We start from the raw sequence: 19,323 nt of genomic DNA on the forward strand, positions 1-19,323 counted from the left end.
TTTTAATTTTCATGTATGCCAACTGGTCTACTCTTTGACTGGTGATTGTGTTTTATTTTTCTGTCACAGTCACCTGTGAGAGACCTTTAACAATAATTTTGCAAAACTAAAATCTTAGTTTCTCTTACCTTTGCGACAAACCAGATTTTTTTTTCTTTGAGGAATAACAAAAATCTGAAAGATGTAAAACACCTTCCTATTTTGCTACAACCTTATTGAATACACTAACTATTTTACACTCTTCTCACAGTACACTACTGTTTTTTATGGGAACTGTATTCTACAAAAGAACGGTGATTTTATGGAAAAAACATGGGCTGAAACAAAACTTTTCTATTTTCATGATTTCATGGCGTTTGCATGGAAAGACTATTCAATGATGTACAGTTATTATAATAAAGACTGCTGGAAACTATCTCCAGTCAAGAATCGGTATTTCAAAGGACTAAATCATTAATAATGGTTGCTTTTTTAAGTGCTTTAATGGTTCTCCATTCATAATCTCCTATCAATGGAAAATGCATTTCTGATTGGTTTCTTGAATTAAAATGTTGGGATAAAAAGTAAAATAATGACTACAATAATTTAAAGGGGTCTGTAATCTTGGTTTCGGATTGGTATAAAGGCAAATGACGGGTATGCTTACACTGTGCACTGGGATTTTATACATTGGGTTTATATCTACTGGGAAAAGGGCTGGGGGGGATGAGGTTAGACCCTCATGTTCTGCAGGGAGCAATTTGCTAACCAGACTGATGTAGCAAAGCCAGGCCAAGATCCATCCCTGTAATGGGTAACTCTTGACGTATTTTTCGTTTGAAGATCTAGAACGCAAAATATGAACAATGTAATGAAAAGAGCAAAATGAGGTTTGCATCACTCGGAGCTTTTGAGAACAATTTTTCAAACACAGATCTTAACTTTCTTAAGTGAAATATGTTTATACTGTAGTAATATTTAGCGATGAAGTAAATCAGTTTGCAACACAAGAGTCATTACTGATTCTACTTGCGTTACTCACCTAGAGAAAATGTCTTTTTTTTTGAGTAGGTTTGCTAGTTCTGGCAAATTTCCCACTTTAAAAATCAGGGTTTTCTGGAATCTGAAGACTAATTCTGAAATGTGCTTACTACTCTCTACTTTCAATGGTGTCTCCTGTGTCTCTACTTCTAATGGTAGTGGTACCCATCTGTGGAAGAAATAATTATTGTGTGGTGTAATTGACTTGAAGTGATGCATTCATTTTTGAAAGTGTTAAGATACTGATTCTTTGGGTTTGGGGTTTTTTTTTTGGTTTTTTTTTTTTGTTGTTAATTGTATGGTATAGTCTGGGTACTTTGAATGTTGTCCAGTTTTTCCCAGGGGGTTAGGCACGTTCGTTATCCAAGTGAAAAATAGCCGTCACGGGGAGAGGCAGTCTTTCAAACCTTTAGTCCTCTCAAGAGCTGTGAATATCAAGCCAGAGGCCTTACTCTAGATTATTTATTCAGCAATATTCCACTGGGGCCTGTGAGTTGTTCACTGTGATTGTTGCCTCTACTACAAAGTAGGTGGGCATTTAGTCTTAGTAGCAATTGGGCTTTTTCAGGAAGTACCATTTCATCCTTAGATAGGACAATTTGCAGCAATCCAGGCTGAAGGTGCACAGACTATAGATGTGATTCCATGAATTTGTTCTGTTATTTAAAAAAATTCCTTTTTTTTGCATTTAGGATGAGAAGTATTCTTAAAATGAAATTACAATTACAGTCAATGGAATTATTGCCTACCAAGTAAGAAGGTTTTTTTTTGAGTAGATTATTATAAACTCGATCCAGCAATTCAGTCGAATAAAGAGTTTATTCAAAATTTCCTTTTGATAGGTATATCATGACATTGGTAAGATAGGGAGCCAGCTAGGGAAAACAAAAGCATGGTGAACTCTCTGGAATTATGCTTTGATAATATGGCTGTGGAAGATAAAGAGTTACTTAACTTTTTTTGAAGACACTGCTTGTTTCTGAAATAGATGGGCAATCGTATCCTCAAAATAAACTTGCTTCCTTTCTTATTGGGAAGAATTCTTTCAGAAATGGGGTTGTTAGTAACAGTGCTAGGATGTTTGTGTTTTGAAAGATAAATTATGCAGAAATGAAATGTCAGGGCGGACTCTCAGAGCCTGAGGCTGGCTATTGTTCCCAAAGACAAAAAAACCCTCCCAACTGCTCTTTTTTTTACTATTCACAGAGAGGACGCAGGATGCTACAACTGAGGAATACAGATCAGATAATATCAGCAGTATTTCTGTGACTTTCACTTTTTGGCTTCTAAACTTTTCAGTTGAAAGGGTAATGAATTCCAAGTGCAATAAACTTTGTGATAGTTGAGATTAAAAATGATCATGCATATTTCTTAAAAAATTTAAAAAAACCCCTTTTTGTAACAGATTTTATAATATTTTATATAATTAATATTTTACATAATCCCTTAATTCATGTGGCATATTTTAGACATAATCCAGTGGTGTTTCATGTGTAAATCAAGATAACCACATAAATGAAAACATAAATAAAAATTTAAGAAGAGGAAGGGATTATGACTTAAAAGCTGTAAAAATAGTGTAAATTGTTATTTTTATCAACGGCTGTTGTCCTGGAGTTAATTACATCCTTACTGGTCCTGTGTAATTTTATAGAACATAATGGGTTTCTGGATCAATATAAAGAAGTACTTGTGGGGATCCAGTAATACTAAGGCCAGAATCTGTTAATCTTCTTTTAATCAGATCATGATTAAATGGGAGAATTGCATGTAGTACATGACTGAGATCAATAATAAACAAAGGAGGAGAGTTATGTTATGAGTAGACAACCAGGAAGCAAGCAAGGCCTTGAGGAATCATTATTTCAATCAAACAGCAAGGCACGCATTTTAGAAAGAATTATAAATTTTTTCACTGACTAGATAAAATGTTAGAAAAATCACAACTGCTCTTTGAACCAAATGCACACAAGCTAAAACCAGATCTATGCAAACACATGGCTTACATTTGGGTGATGAAATGTACTTAGTTGAATTATTAGTTGAAATGTAACTGCAAGCACTGCTAAACCACATTTTAGAATTTCTTAATTGAAAAATAACAATGAATGGCAGATTAAATTAAAACTGATTCAAGTAATTCAATCCACCATTTCCCAACATACTACTCTCTGCAATAATTAAACCTTCAGTTACCAAGTACTGATGGAAAAGCAAAATGAATGTTAACAGTAAATGCTGGAAGATCAAACTGAGGGCTGAATACTTGTAGACTGTTGCAGAGGTGTTTTGTCATGTCTGCCGCTCAGAAAGTATTCAAAAATTATTTCAATTTTAGCAGTGGAGAAAAAGTTTAAGAAAATTGGCTAGTGTTATTGAGGGCATGCATGTCAGTTGGGATCAAAATTCAGAGCTTTTCATTTTATTTATTCTCGAACTGTTCCTGGATTTTAAATGACGTTGTGTGCAGTTCCCTTCAGCAGCTGTTGTAGCCATGTATATAAAAGGTCACTGCCCTCAGCAAACAGTTTGAAGTGTTTCCTTTTTTGATTATATATGCCACTGGTGAGCAGTAGTAGTCATACCAGCTCCTCTTCTATGTAATATTCAGAATTTGTCTTTCTGAATAATGTTTTGTGCTTTGTTCTTACGAATGCTTTTGAGATGAGTGCAATGGAAGAATTTCTATCCACCCTGTCTTTCTAAACTTAACACTACAAATGTATTCCAGAAGTTCCCCGGGCAAAAGTAAATAGACTGTAATGCAGAGTATCCCTCTTTGTAGAATAATCCATTTCCGAGCTTGATGCCTTCATTGTCACTGAGTCAGATTTTAAAGGCACCAAGCATATGCTGCAGTTGGTATTTCATCATGCAAGTGAAATACACCATTTAAAGTCAGATTTCCTTTGAAAAGATTTAGCATAAACTGTAGGTAGAAATCTTTTATTAAATCCTTTTTCTCCTCGGTGTTGTTTTAGTTAAGAGATGAAGGAAACTGTTAAAGGAAATTTAACCTGCAGAATTCTAAATCTTAAATGTAAAGTATCCTTTTCCCTCTGGAGGCATAAATCACAACTTCCTTAAAAAAATACTTACAGTACTGACAGTATACCAGCCAGTGTGGAAGTAATTTATCTACTACTTAAAAAGAATCCACATCTGGGAAGGCTAAAATTTTGAAGTACCATTTCCCAACAGTTCAGGACGCGAAGAGAGAAGTGTCTTTCGCAGAATGAAACTGCCAGATTACCTGTATCTTGAGGGAAAGAGTTACTTCTACTGAAGTATTTCCAGGATGTTGAGGTGAACACCCACTGCCAAAGTGACCATCAGAAAGCTCCTTTTTTAAGTCTCATGTAAAAAAGTGCTCTCTCAGGCAGCGTGTTGTCACCTTAGGACACGTTGTTGTATGGAATCAGAGATAAGGATAGTATCTGCCCAACCTTTTTGTGTTACAGAACACAGCAAAGTCTTACTAATTTGGAGACTGAAAATGCCTGTTTACAGTTGGGGGTGGTATATGTCAGTAAATAAGCAATTCCAGGAATTGTTCCTGAAAGCTTTGGTGACTTCTTTTCACAAGAATTGTAAGTATGAAATACTTCAAACAGATTCTTACCTGCTGTTAAGTCAGCACAAAATCATTAAACTCATGCTTTTTAACTGAGTATCTGGTCATCTCTGACATTAGAAGTTGATGGCCTGGAATCAACGGTACAGAAGTCAGCAGAGTATTGTTATCTTTCAGTAGAAGTGAGAGCCATCTAAGTAGTAAATGGTTTTGACAAGAACAGTAGGATTTTAGCAAAGGTAGACTGCTAAGAGAAATGCTGGATCTACATAGAAGAGGTGTCTGTCTATATGGAAATGGTGTTGGAAAAGAATGGTGTTGGAATAGAATTTAACATTCTGTCATATATGAAATCCACTAAGTATGGACTTTCAAATACAGAGCTCATCTCTTGCAGTGCAACTTAATAAATATCATCTTGCTTTTATAACAAAAGATAAATATGCTTTGGATGGAACTATATCGAGTCTTGATCACTTAAAACTATAGGTGCTTAATTTCATATCAGATCTAAATTATGCTTTAAGAAGTGAATCATAACTAAAATTTGGCACGTTGAAAATAAATGGACCTAATAATTATCGTATAGAAACAGTATCCCTGCAAGATGTTATGGATGGACTTTTAAATCCCAAGCATCTGCATTAGAGTTATGGTTATCTGATCCTATCATCTACATTTGACAGTTAATGCTGTTCCTGAAATTTCCAAGTTTTTTATGACCTTACCTTTGCCTGGAATTTGGCCAAATGCTCCCTTGATCCTAAACTACTTTGAAGACCATGTCTTCTGATATCTTGTTTAGATCTTACTTATATCTTGAGGAATATTTTATACAGAAGAAGAAAAAGACATCTTTGTCTTCCTCTGTGAAGACACTTTGTGTAATCATAATGTTAAATTCAGAGAGCTTGAGAATAATACACAAAATCAAAATACTGGAAAAAGAGGAATATTGGTAAAGGAAGTCAGGAGATGAGCCAAAAGAGTGCCTGATCATTAACCTTTCGAAAACTGCAAACCGGTGCACTTAACCTTCTAAGCAGTCATTTAGCTGTGAGTCTGTAAAACATCAGATCTCCAGTTTAATGACAGAAGACGACATGCATCATCCCATCTTTAAACCAGCTGGAACTTATTAATGGGATCAGATGCACGGGAAAATTCCCTTAGAGTTGCATGGAATGCTTAGCAGGGGGGGTGAAGATTACCAATAGGCGTGATTATGCTATTCCAGTCTGTTTGGAAATTAATCTGTGCAACTACTCCCCTAAGCACTGGCTTCCTTTCCCTTCTGAAGTTAGGTAGGACATTTGACAGATTAGGCTTGGGAAAATGTAATATCATTCCTGACATGCTTTATGCAAGGCAAAGCAATCTGCAGAGATCTCCATGGAGGTTTTCATCACTTTAGTGCAAGAATATGTGAAGAGAAATTTTATCTGTGAAAGCTCTCTGCACCTTAGATGGTGCCCTGCATAGCAGAGTTTGCTCAGATATTTGTTACTCAAAAGGAGAGTATGTGGAGACCAGTGTAGAAGTGTTGTGGGCATCACTTAAGCCCCGTTAAAAAGCTCCACTGAGTACATGTAACTCTTGAGTCTATTTTAAAACTTGTGGGATACATTTATACACAAGCTTTTTTGGGGAATATCTCCTATTATTTGTGCTAAATAGTTTGTGCATAAATACTTTGTTTTTAAAAATGAGAAAAAAAGCACATTAAAATATTTTTTCAGTGTAGTGCTACTCTTGAAATCATCTTCCTTTTGTTGTAGATGAGCCAAGATCTTTTCTACCCTGCCAGGAAAAGAAAAGCCATCTTCACAGTATCATCCCTTAGTAATTCCATGTTCTTTTGAACCAGTATTTTAGATAAGGCCTTCTCTGTTACTCTCCTGCCTCTAGTAGTAATTTATTAGATGCTTCAGAGGAATTGCTCCTGAAAGGGCATTAATATAAAAAACCTGCCCATAATATGGATTTATTCCTCTTCAGATGGGCTTATGTCTTGTGAAGCCTGAGAGCTAACTGACCTTATTTTTGCTTTATTCCTATTAGACAACTTGCAAGACCAGTTGCTTCATGTGTAACACCATAATTCCAAGACTTAATGGCATTTCTTATGTTTAGCTGTGGAAGGACTTAGCAACCAAATAAATACAGCAATGCGTACACATTCCATAGCGTTCCTCCGCAGGAGTTTCCAGCTCTTTCATCTTTTGTACCCTGTTAATGCATGCTGTATCTTCTGACCATGGAAAGTGTCTCAACTTTGTTCAAGTCAACAGAGCTAGGAGACCTTACACCACCATCAAAGTTGTTTCTTTACATTACGTTTAGTAGAAGGATGTATTCTCAACACTAGGACAACTGGATGGCTCATGCTCTTGTCAGTGCAAACCATTTGTAATTTATCATTACTATGGCTTTTTAGAAATTAGTGTGTCTTTTAAACGAACTTGAAAGGAGAATCAGAGATCTTCCTCAAAGGACATAGAATAGTAGATTAAAAAGATCAAGAGTACAATTCAGTACAGTCATGTTAAGATAAACATTTTAGAATAGAAGAATAGCATTTTAGACCACAGCCATGCAAACAGCAGTTAAAATTAAGCCAGTGTTCAGCTGCAGTAGGAAGATGAAGCGTAATACAGTCCCATTAAATGTTAGCTGTAATTTAGTAGGCTGGAGTCGTGCTGGGCGAGCAGGGCTGAGAAAGCTTTCTGCCTTCTCTCTGCTATTGCTCAGCTGATTTGTTTGGAGTTTGATCTTATTCCTCTGGATGTGAAAAAACGCAAGCATTACTGATGTGGAATATCCACATTATTAATGTGGGGCTGCACTGTAGCTAAAACACTAAAATAATATTGCACTACTTAGAATTTTAACTTCTTTTCATTAAATAGAAAGCTTTACCCCTTGAGAAGAACCTGGAATAATTTGGTTGAAACAGTATGAAACTGCTTTTTTTGTCCTTTTCATTTTCATTTTTTCCCTTCTCCATATCAAAAGTTTCTTGATTACGATGATTATACATTGAAATTTATTTTTCTTGCAAAAAACTGTATACATCACTTTGAGGAACAAACACAAATAAAAGATTTCAAAGCCAGCTATGGGATTTAACCACACAAGTCTCATGGGATTTGTGTGGTTAAATGTGCTAGTCAGGCACTTGTGTGTACTGTGACAAAAAGTTTAAAAATGTTTTCGGTAAGGCCTGTCAGGTAAGATGGTATCTTTTAAAAGACCAGCTGCTATACATGGAAAAAGAAACTAAATATGAAATGGAAGCCCTTTGTGCCTTGACAGTTTCTCTATTTTTTTCTTGGTTATCAGTTGGTTTAATAAAAGCACTTCTCTCTCCCTGAAAATTTTTCCACTTTTTATATCATTATGGTGGGGGCACCTCAACTACAGAAATCATGTTGATAACCATAGTGTGAATCATGAAATCAACTCATTCTTCATCGTTCCCTTGTTGCCTGTTGAAACAGGCAAAACAGCTTTAAGAAGTGCCTAGCAGTTCACAGTGTCACACCAAACACAAAATTACCTTTTGGGGAGCTCAAGGATTTAATCTAGGGTTAATTTGGGATGGGAACGACTTCGTATGAGTAGTACTAGAGAATAACCTCAAATCCTAACGATTGTGATTTTAGAATCTCTGTACCAAAAAGAAAGTTCAAGGTTAAAAATCACACATAACTCAGGTGTTTGTTGAATGTATAAGCCTTTCAGAAGATTATTAATTTTCTTCTTGTCCTGTAAACCATGGCTCATAATTGCGTGGCTGCAGTTCAGGACAGTGAAATGCAACTTCAAATCATCCTTTCTTAGTCTGCTAGAGAATTAATCTCTAGCCAAGTAAAAATAATGTCTCAGCAGAGATCTGGTGTTGGAGACCAGTTCAAGTCAAGGAACATCTCCTGCTCTGCCCCAGTAGAAGCTCTACAAATTTATACTAAGTAGTTATTTCTAATGGAGTCTTTTAAAAAAATCTGAAACATGCTAAATTAAGACAGGTATTAACATTTTACATTTATCTTTGAGATCTACTGTTTAGTTACCTACTTGGTAACATCAAGAAGTCTTGATGGAGTGGAGGAATAGGACCTCATTAGGACCTCAGAGGAGGCTGCAATATTGAAAACTGCTAAACCCAGAAGATATATAACTCTTTTTTTTTGTTTGTCTTTTTATGTTTTTTTTGTTTTAATCCTTCTGTTAGGTGCAAACCAGAGAAAGAAGAAAGATTCACAAGGGACTTCAGGAAACTCCTGTGAGCAGATCTCTCACAAAGTGAAGACCAGCAGAAGCTTTAATTCTCCTGGTGTGAGAGAGAACCCTGTAACGGAGCTCCCTGTAAACAGGATAATCGATGTGGATGGAGTCAAACTGGAAGACATTGGCACACGCTCCTGTGACGATTCTGAAGGGAACCTCAGCTTTGAAGGTTACATCTCTGAACTGAGATCTTGCCAAGGGAGGATGAGGACTGGAGTTTATAGGACATCAGACCTTCCATCTCTGATTACTGTCAAGAGTGAGAAGAATAAGGGCACTGAGAATCAGTATAAAGCTACTTTTGTTTAAATCTCTGTTCTTAATTAAGAGTTCTGGTATTTTTGCTTGGCATCAGCAGCAATGGAGATATGCCTTAGAGACGTGTTTCTGCAAGTTACGAGTTGTTTTCAGTACCCAGTTGCCTTCAACGAGCCTGTCAGACCGTCTGTTCTGATATGAGTTAGAACTCGTAGAATGAAAAAATAGTATTTCAACGAAAGTATCGAGCTAATTGTTTTTCTTATCTTACTGTTTCTGTATAATTTTCCTGGGATGATTCTGTTGCATAGTGCAATTTAAGTTACGATTTCCACCCCTACCTTCTTGTCTTTAATAAAGACAATCTCACTTTAAATTACCCTACCCAAACTTTTTATTTAAGATAATTTCACTTTAACCTTCTAAAGTTTTTTCCTGGTCTGCAGGATTCCCTGTGTATCGGTAGACTTTTGAAGTGGAAGTAAAATCAGTTATTGGTGTAAAAAGATTAGGATTATTTCCTTAATATCTTCCTATCTGTCTCATAACATTTGGGAAGAGGTCCAGGTGGGATTCAGTCTTGTCTAATGCATTGCCTGGATGGATATATGCAATAAGACCATTGTTATACAAGCAGTAAGAAGAAAAAAAAAAAAAAAGCTGAGAATTCCCTGTGCTGGGAATAATAGCTGCTCTCATAGCCAACACTGGTGATGTTTCCATACCAGAAATGTATATACTAATTACACAGTGGTGGGAGGGTTGTCCAGGCCCCTCCTCATCACTGCTCTTGGTGTCTTTTAGCTTTGGGGGAAGGCAGATTTTGTTACTGCTCTTTTGATAAGTGGTTAAGTGCCCCTCATTCTTTTTGTCATTAATTGTAGTTTCAGTTAATCTTATAGCCTTGGGTGGAGTTTTGAGAAAGAAAAGATACTTAAGAGTACTGAACATGTTTCTTTTGCCACCCGCTCCTTTCCTCCTTTACCATTCTTCAGGAGAGGTTATGAGTCTGGACATGCAAAAGGGTAAATGAAGAAATGAGAGTGTTGGACCTCTGCTCGTCAATGTGAGACAATACTGAGCATATATATTGCAACCTCCTGGTGGTTCACTGCTTTGAAATTATTGTGAGACTTAAAAAGTCACGTTACATAGCTCCTAGACTGCAGATGCACAGAGGCAGTAAATCTAAAGCATCACAGTAATTATTTTTTAACTTCTCTTTGCTCCTAAAGCATACCAAGAATCATGAATTTTTTGAATAGCTGAAAATATTGGAGGCAGTCACTCAGTTTCTTAAATCTGTAAGATGAGAGAGAGGTACATATGATTTTATAACAGTAAAGTAAGATTCCTAAAGCTTAAGCGTAAAACATCAAATACTCGAGTGATATAAATGGACACAACACCTATTAGCTTTAATACTTTAATTCATTTCCACTGATAAGTGATTTTGGTCTTGATATTGAAGAGAACCCTTGTTAACATTAGGCTCAACTCAGTGTGTGGCTGAAGGAGGATATATGCTATGAAAATAGCTGTTCTTTTAAAAACATTCACAATTAAAACTAATTTGAGAGTCATGCTAAAATCATAGTGGTGTAACAATACTGAAGACTTGGGGAAACACAGCAGGCAGAAATATGAGTGAACAGGCTTGGAGAATCGTGTAACTGGGTGATGGACTGTGCTGTTAAAATACGGCCATAGCTTACGGCATGTGGGCTGACTTTACCCGTGCTGAAGGTAAAGAGGGAAGCTTCTATACTGATCCACAGGGTATGTTGTTTTGCATTGTACTATATATCACCAGTGGGGGACACAACATAACAAAACAGTCATAGCTCAATGATGTGAAAATATTTAAGTATCTATGTTTTTTAAAAGTGTTTTTCCCATGGTTTGGTGTTGGGTTTTTTTTGGTTTTGGTTTTTTTTTTTTTTTTTTTTTTGGTAGAGAGGATCTTTGTTTGCACAAGTAAATGGCCACAATTTTTTCCTATCTTCTGGAAAATTAATAGCTTTGTTCTAATCAAGACCAACATTATACCAGTCAAACTCAAGAGAGGGCTTTTTGACCTGTGATATGCTCCACACTTTCTGTGTGTCTTGGAAAATAAAATCCTAATATCATACAGATAAAAGCTTGAAATTCAAATACAGTCATTACAGTCTTTATTAATCAGTATTTTAGATGAAACAAGGTTGTTTATCTTACAAGTGTGCTTAAGTGACTTTTAGTGAGCAATACAGAATTCTTCAGCTGGAAAATGAGACAGCTAAGGGAAGATATAATAAAGTCTGAAAAACCTTGAGTGCCATGCAAAGGGTGGATAGGGATTGACTATCACGCTTTTCTAATACAAGAATTAGTGGCCATCAGATGAAACTAGTAGAAGACAGGTTCAAATCAAAGAGCTGTCTCTTTACCTTCTCCTGTTTTCTTTTCACAAGCTGCTGTGCTCAGAAAGAAAAGCAAACAAACCCGCTGTTTTTAAATTCTGAGTGCAGCAAACTGCATTTGACTGTATCAAGGATTCAAAGGGAATTTGACAAGATGGGAGACTCAAACTGTGTGCAGGAAAATGAAGGATGTGAAAGAATGGAGTTTTCTTTAACGTAGGGAAAAATCTTGGCATGATGCCTGGAAATCCTGTAAACAAAGGGACATGGGAAAAACTGTTCCTCCCCATGCTGGACTGTTATGCCAGTTATTGGCATATTGTTTAAAAGAATGAATTCTTAGCTAGGATTTACGGAAATTAATTCCTTAGGCTTAGAAATAATTAATAATATTATCTCTCCTATTCAATATCTGGCAGAATATAAAAGCTAAACCTGCTGGAATCAGTTGCCACAGATCATGGAGTTAATAAAAATGAATGTGGACAGCCTGTCTCTGGCTGATGTTTTCCAAGATTTTACTAAGGATGTTGTCCAGTTTTAATTACTGTGTGACTTCAACATTATAATATGATTTAAAGTTGCCTCATTATACTGTGATTTCCACTACTAATGACATCTACTTGCAATTAAAAAAGCAGCCCAATTGAAGCACTGCTTGATAGCTTAATCCTTTATCTTGCCAGCTAGTTCCTAAAGATAATCAGATTTTATGTGATTTTATTTCTCTTTTACTTTTCCCAGTTTTCCCCTGTTGAAGCTCCGCTTGTACAGAGAGTTACTCTTATGTCTCCTTAATCCCACGATGATAAATAAAAGGGGAATTTGGTCTCCTCATACTCTTACGTGGAAGAGAGAGATCCACTGACCTATATCAGTACTCAAGCCTGAAACTGTAACAACCAGTGATATAAAAACCCCAACCCCAACACTTAGAAAATCCTTCATATTCTAAGTCTTATTTAATATATGAGGTGTCTTATATTTCACTTGTTGTCATGGTATCTGATTTGCAAATGGTAGTTGTTTCAGCCTCATAGGCTCCACAACAGTCACAGTTTTTTTGTTGTTTGGTTTTTTTTGTTTGTTTGTTTTAAAGGTTCTGTGAAGAATAGAAAATACACATATAGGCAAATTTACAAAGGGACTTCCGCTTTAGGATTACTGTAGCAGTGTGCCTTGTCAACAAATTGTGGTATAACACACATGCCAAATAAACCACTGTGCAATTTAGCTCTGGGGGATGGCATGACAAATAACCGATGTTTTCTGAAGGCACATAAACAGGCTTTGCAAAGAGACTTTGCAAGAGATTTACTGCTCTGTGAGAAGGAGCCAATACCTGGCTGTACCATGTCCTTTCTCATGCCCCTGAAAGTCTTCTGGAGGCTATTGAATGTCTGTCAGAGATGCTGGGTCCTTCGTGCACTGTTTCTCTGCCTGAAAGTTTTGGCCACTTTTCTTGCCCTTGCTATAGTGTGCATTGCTTTATTTCTCCCTCTCTTCTGATGCTGGAATTTACTGTTCTTAACAGAAAACTGTTAAAAGACATGGCTCAGCTGGTAGCCTCATCTCATTGTAGCGGAGATAATCAGGACTTATGAGCTTATTGTGATTTTTTTGGAAGTAGCCTGATTTTCACCACAAAACTAAAATCCTTGCCAGTTTCTCAGTAGTGGTGTTAATGCTCATCCCAGACTTCTCCAACACAGTATTGATAGTGAATGTTGTCATTTAAAATGTTCTCTCCTAAGGTACTTGGTAGCTGGGAGACGGGGCGAGTGTGCGGTAGTGTGCTGTATCATCTGTGATGCAAACACCCAGAGGCATCTTTTCACAATTTCTCAAAGATTTTGAAAAGTTTCCAAAGGCTCAGTTAGACAAAGGCCACAACTCAATGGCAGGCCCTTATCAAGAGTTGTGAGAAGCCAAAACCGTTGTATGTCCAAGGCACTCCTCCTAACTCTCAACCGCAGCTCATTGTGTTAGGTTTAGAAACAACTGTATTTTCTGCATCAACAGGCAGATTTTCAAGCTTTGTGGGATTGTAGCAAACCCGTGTGACAACAGTGTTGCTTTGCGGGTAGTGTGGGTGTTTACCCTGCAGCAAAAACAAGTGGCACATCCAAGTACTTCTCTCTCCCTCTGCTCTTGGAACAGCATCCCAAGCTTAGCATCGCAGGGTACTGAACAACTGGGAGATTTGTGAACCCTAATCCAATGCCAATTAAAACACAGGAAAAGCTTTAATTGATCTTACTGAAATATTTCCTTGCTGTAGACTGTCACTTTTAGCCAGGTTACTCTTGATTTTTTTCAGAAGACCTTTATCCGCTGAGAAGTGCTGGATGATCAGGTGTCTGCAAATCTTGCCTGCATTACTCAAAATGTTAGCAAATCCAATATGTTACACATGAGCCAACATGCTTTCTGAATTGTTTGTGTGGAAGATAAGGAAAGAAAATTGTTTATATTTTTTCATCCCAAGTGATCATTCTGTTGTACAGTCTGAAATGTTGTTGTAAAGAATTTGATTTGTATTCTTGTTTTATTTGTGGTTTTGTCTTTAAATGTCTATATAGTGACTTTCTAATATGATAACGCACATTGGATTTATTTCTCATGCCTTGTCTCCCAAAAGTATTGAGAAATCCTGTACTGCACAATAATGTTTATAGAATCTTAAGTGTGTCAAACTCATTTAAAATGTTGTGTATGTAGTAAGTAAATAATTTATACCACTGGAACAGATAATGTTTCACTTATATCTAATTTCAATGTAGGGAAAGATATGAAAAAGGTTTTTTCAGTTATTCTGGAACGTGCTGCCATTTGGACATCACAGCTTCAATCAAAGTATGAGACGTGAAACTAGCCTGCATTTTTTTAGATTTTGCAAAGATGTCTTCTTAAACCTAGCTTACATAAAGAAATTCCTTTAAAAGAGGATTTTTAAGAATTTCTGCCAAATATTTATATACCTTAAAAATAGCTCATCCTCTGGAATTTAATAATAGTGGGTTAGGTTTTTAGCCTTTAATGAATTCCTTTTGCTCTATTCTAGCAACACAAAAGAATTACAAACCTGAGGAAAGGCAGTAGCCAAATGTTTTCCAGGTACAGTGTAATCCTCCTCTGGCTTCCCTTCTGCATAGTCTTGGTGGGTTGTCTAGCTCTGCGGTTTCTGAGTGGACAGATGCATCAGAACTGCTCTGCCCTTGCAGCAGGCACTGCTAAAATATACAAATGCTCTATCTACCAGAGAGCAAGAGAGGAAAAAACTGGGGGGGGCCCAGTAGTTCCACGTCTGTGTATACTAACCTGATTCAGTGACACAATGATCCTTAAATGGTTCCCTTCTCATTCACCATCCTCTTCATTTGTGCATTGAACGCTTTGTGCCAGAGCAAGAGGACATACAGAAGTTTGAGAAGCAATAGTAGAAAATAATGACTGATGGGAGTGGGATGAAATGTAACTCTTCCAAGTCCATGACAACACTGTGTTGCTCCCTATGATAGTCTTGTACCAGTTTCCAGTGATGATGCTGAATCCCACCCCTGCAGGTACGCAGAGCTGCGAAGACACTAGAGCGTTTCCAAGTGCATATAGCCTGCAGCAAGTGTCAGGGTGAGTACTGTAAAGATCGCTCACCTACCTCACTGGAGAAGGAAGGCCCTGAAGTCCAAGTTTGGGAACTATATGCTTAAATAACTTGTGTCTGCTTTTCCAGGATGCACTAACCTGTACCTTGTCTGCATTCTCTTTCTGCAGAGCTTTCTGTACGGCTTCAAGCCTCAATTCCAGAGCAGGCTGATAAAGAAATGAAAGGCCAGCTAGAAGTTAATCTAATTAAAGCTAGTTTTCTTGTAGTGGCATAATCTTAGATTAGGGCACAAAAATTAAACTAATGCCTCTACCCATTCCTGTGGGAGGTAACTGGGGTCTTTGTTAATGATCTGAGTCTTTCCCAGAAAGATGACACCATGTGATGAGGGGAAACTACCCTTTAATTACTATTCTCCCTCATTTATAGACTTGCACAAACATCCTTTTCAGTAACTATTTGCCAGTTTTTGCCAGTATACCAACAATGTGAACTCAGATACCATCAATATCTATGTAACTTCAACCTCTTCCACACTTTTAAAATCTCCAGAGTCAATACTACGGCCAGGATGAAGCAATGCCTGGCTGAGATCAGCTCTCTGTATGCAAAGCAGTTAGCTGAAACTTGTTTGCAACCAGGAGATAATCAGTGATGGTGGGCACATATCTTTGACCTTGTGCTTGCTCATTTGAGCGTTGAGTAAAAAGCATGTGTGCATGTATTAGAAAATCCAGAACAACACATGCCGCAACTTCACTCCCTGGTGAGAGGGTGAAGGCACAAACAGGCAGATGTTCAGCTTCCCGTTGGAAGGTGCTGATGGCTAAGCACGCTCCATCAATCTTGCACGGCCTCGGTCTCCTGGAGAATCCTGGTTCTCCCATTGCATCTTACCTGTTTGTTTTATGTTCTTGTGGGAAAGGGACAGATACAGAGGTATGAGATTTTGCTGCCATTCATTGCAACAACATCACATCGGTTTATACAATGAAAGGACTCACTCTGCAGTGCCATAAGATTTAATTTTCCTTGCTAGACAACTGTGTACTTAACAGGATTGGGCCTTGTGTGAGCAGAAGAAAGTCCAGTTTAATTCAAAATAGACTTAACAGAGCTGATCTGAAACTCATGATTTCTCTTTTAGGAGCACCCAGTTGGGATCTGCTTGCCTAACTTTAGGTGTCTACTCCAAAGCTGCCTTTGTATCTTAAACATGAATGTTACTTTATATATATGGTAGAGATATAGTTAATGCTGTCTATGGATATAAAGAATTATTTGTTTAATACTGTCCATAGATATAAAGAATTATTTGTTTCATCCTCAAGCTGAAACATAATTTTGGACGGGTGACTTGTACCTTAAATTTCACCCTTCTATATTTTCTAGGTCTCCATTACTTATACTGGGAGCCTGGATACCTACCTCAGATGTAAATACATATCCAGGAGGTCCCTGAAACTGGGTGGGGTGATTCTGATCTGCCAGTTTCTTCTGATGTGTGAACAATGTAAGTCAATGACAGCTCAGATTGTTTCTGCAGCAATTACACAGAGCAGCAATTACATTTCTGCAGCAATTACAAGGAGTGGCACTGGAGGTACAGGGAAATGATGGGGAAAAAAAAGAGAGAAGGAAATACAGTGAGGATATTGGCCATGCTGTGAAATCTTTAGCCTAAGCCCATTCTTGAGGTCAGCAGTGAGGCAGTGAAAAATAACTTCTAAAGTCAGGATTTCTGCAGTGAGGAGAGGGCTGCTCACAGGGAGGGACACCAGGTTCTTCCTGGGACATCTCTGCCTGCCTGACTTTTGGGAGTATGGGAAAAAGGGCCTTTAGGTTTTGTCAGGGACAGCATCCCTATTGATTTGATGAAAAAACTGTGCAGCAATTTCCAACAGGATGAGAGCAGAGGGAGGTAATAGAGAAGAGGAGGCCATCAGTACTGGGGCTTTTATATGGAGCGAGAGGGGAGCCCTGGTAAGGGACATCCATGTTCCTCTCTCCAGGAGGCAAGTTTATCACTCTGCCTACCCATTATGCTACCAACTTTCTAAAACACACCCTGAGGCATGGGACTGAGGTCCAAGGGTCCTGCTCCTGTGTAGGAACAGGAGCTCGGCAGCAGGGAGACCGAGGGGAGGAGCTGGAAGTGTCCCTTAGAGGTTTGCCACCAGATTTGTGATGCAAATACCCCAGGAAAAGCCTAGGCAAACCCTATGCTAGACTAACAAATTGACAATACAGATTGATAAATTGAAGGTGAGTATCCTTATGACGATACTGCAAAATCCAGTGTCCACACAGCCCTGCTGGCCCTGGGCAGCTGCCACAGTGACACTGAGTGACAGGGGCTCTCCCTGCGCAGGGTGCAGGTTTAGCAGAGGGCACCTCATTGTGTGGCTTCCCCTGGTCACCATAGCCAAAAGGCTGATCAATGGGTATCACCTGGTGCTTCAACCCTTGGCATATTAGTTATCTGCAAAGCAGAAAGTGAATGTTTAATAAGACATGTGGTTTCCATATATATATATATGTATATGTATATATGACAAGAAAAAAGGAAAACGTATATGTATACATATACACACAGGTTTCCATGCAGGATATTATTAGGGCTGCAATCAGAATAATTAGAGCACTATTTGTGAACTCTGCTCTCCACCCTACCATAGGAAATAACTCCACAGTCGAGGCAGGCTGTGGGGCTGGTGTCCTTCCCTGTGGGGCTGTCTCTTCCCCGTTAGTGCTCTTTCCCGCTTTGAAAGGGAAGACTTGAGCTGCCTTCAGCTACAGAAGTGGAGCCACCTTCCCTCACACATGCCTGACTTATAGACCATTTTAAAGTATGCCATGGGGGCGTCTAATATGCTAATGAAGAAAGTGGGTGGAATAGCAGGAATTTGAGCACAGCTAAAAATGTACATGCCTAACAATTGCAAATCAGCCTGTGCTGAAGTTACCTAAATGGGTTGGCATCGGTGGAAGGTGGGTGCCTCTACACCTCTTCTTGTCAGTTTTCAGTGAGCACACGGCTAAAAAAAAATCATACGCCTCTGTATATGGGCCTACTGTTTCAGCTGGGGTTATCAGCAAAGGTTTATATCAAAGTCCTTGAAAAATACAGTTACCTACTTTCCACTCTTATTCGTATTGTAGGAGGAACAGTCTCCATGCAAACACATCCTAGACTGGTTGCAGGCATAGTATTTTAGGTATGTCATGACATCTGGGTGGATGAACAGGACTAAGTAGCATCTTGAAATGGACTTCTAAAATCTTGGTTAGTTTTTGCAACTAGATCCATGTCTGGGGTGTATAAGTGAAGGTTCTGAATATTGTGGCTTGTAGCAGAGCTTTAAATCACTCACAGATTTGTGTGATTAGGGGTATAAAATCACAGTCCAGTTTTGTTTCTGCAGCTCAAGCCCAGCTCTTCCCATTGCTACTTTTATATGATTTGATTTTTCAGATCAGAACTAAAAGTTTTCTGGATGCATGGAAGAAACATTTGTAAGCACAGCTGCAGTTAAAGGCTTTTTAAATATATATCTTCAATTACAGTGGCTGAATCTGGCTAAAAATGTGATTTCACAGAGAAGAAAGCATGAAGCCCTTACAATGTCAGTGTACACAAAGGTGGTCAATTGAAAAGAGAAAAATCGCAGGCGGGATATTATCTGATACCACATCCTGCCAAGGCAAAGCCACCCATGCCAATGGGAAAAAGTATACAGGAGGTTGTGCTGGCAGAGTTGCAGCCTCATCAGTATGTTATATGCCTCTTTGGGGTAAATTTTAGCATGAAAGACTGGTGCGGGAATGGATGAAATGGGGCTACAGCTGCAGAGAAAGTACAAAAAAAAATGAGGAGAGTCTTCCTAGGAGTGCTGAAAGCAGGGGAGGGGACACCCCGGCTGTTTGCTGCTGCTGCAGAGCCTGTTTGAAAGGCTATGCTGTCGAGGCTCCTGTGCCTGCTCCCGCAGGACACAGGCAATGAGGACAGGCTGTGAAGCTCTGGGCTAGGGGCGAGAGACGAGTACAACAACTCTCTGACCAGAAGGGGCTCACAAGTTCTGACACTTTTGGCTGAAGGTAGGTATAGCTCTGAGTGTGGACCCAGTGGTGTGGGAAGAGAAGATGCTAGTGGAGAGCAAGACCACAGAGGC

At 38.4% G+C, this 19,323-nt stretch overlaps 1 protein-coding gene across 1 annotated transcript in view; it reads left to right on the forward strand.

Annotated features, from left to right (window-relative positions):
* The window catches only part of RGS12 (regulator of G protein signaling 12), a 90,343-nt gene extending 80,825 nt beyond the window's left edge, over positions 1-9,518 (forward strand). The window contains exon 18 of the mRNA XM_074865658.1: positions 8,829-9,518. Within this exon, the coding sequence (XP_074721759.1) occupies positions 8,829-9,193 (365 nt within the window). The 3' untranslated portion in view covers positions 9,194-9,518. The remainder of the gene's footprint in view (positions 1-8,828) is intronic.
* Positions 9,519-19,323: the final 9,805 nt, after the last annotated feature.

Source organism: Strix uralensis, chromosome 4, assembly GCF_047716275.1.
Source record: "Strix uralensis isolate ZFMK-TIS-50842 chromosome 4, bStrUra1, whole genome shotgun sequence".
Taxonomy (NCBI): Eukaryota; Metazoa; Chordata; class Aves; order Strigiformes; family Strigidae; genus Strix; species Strix uralensis.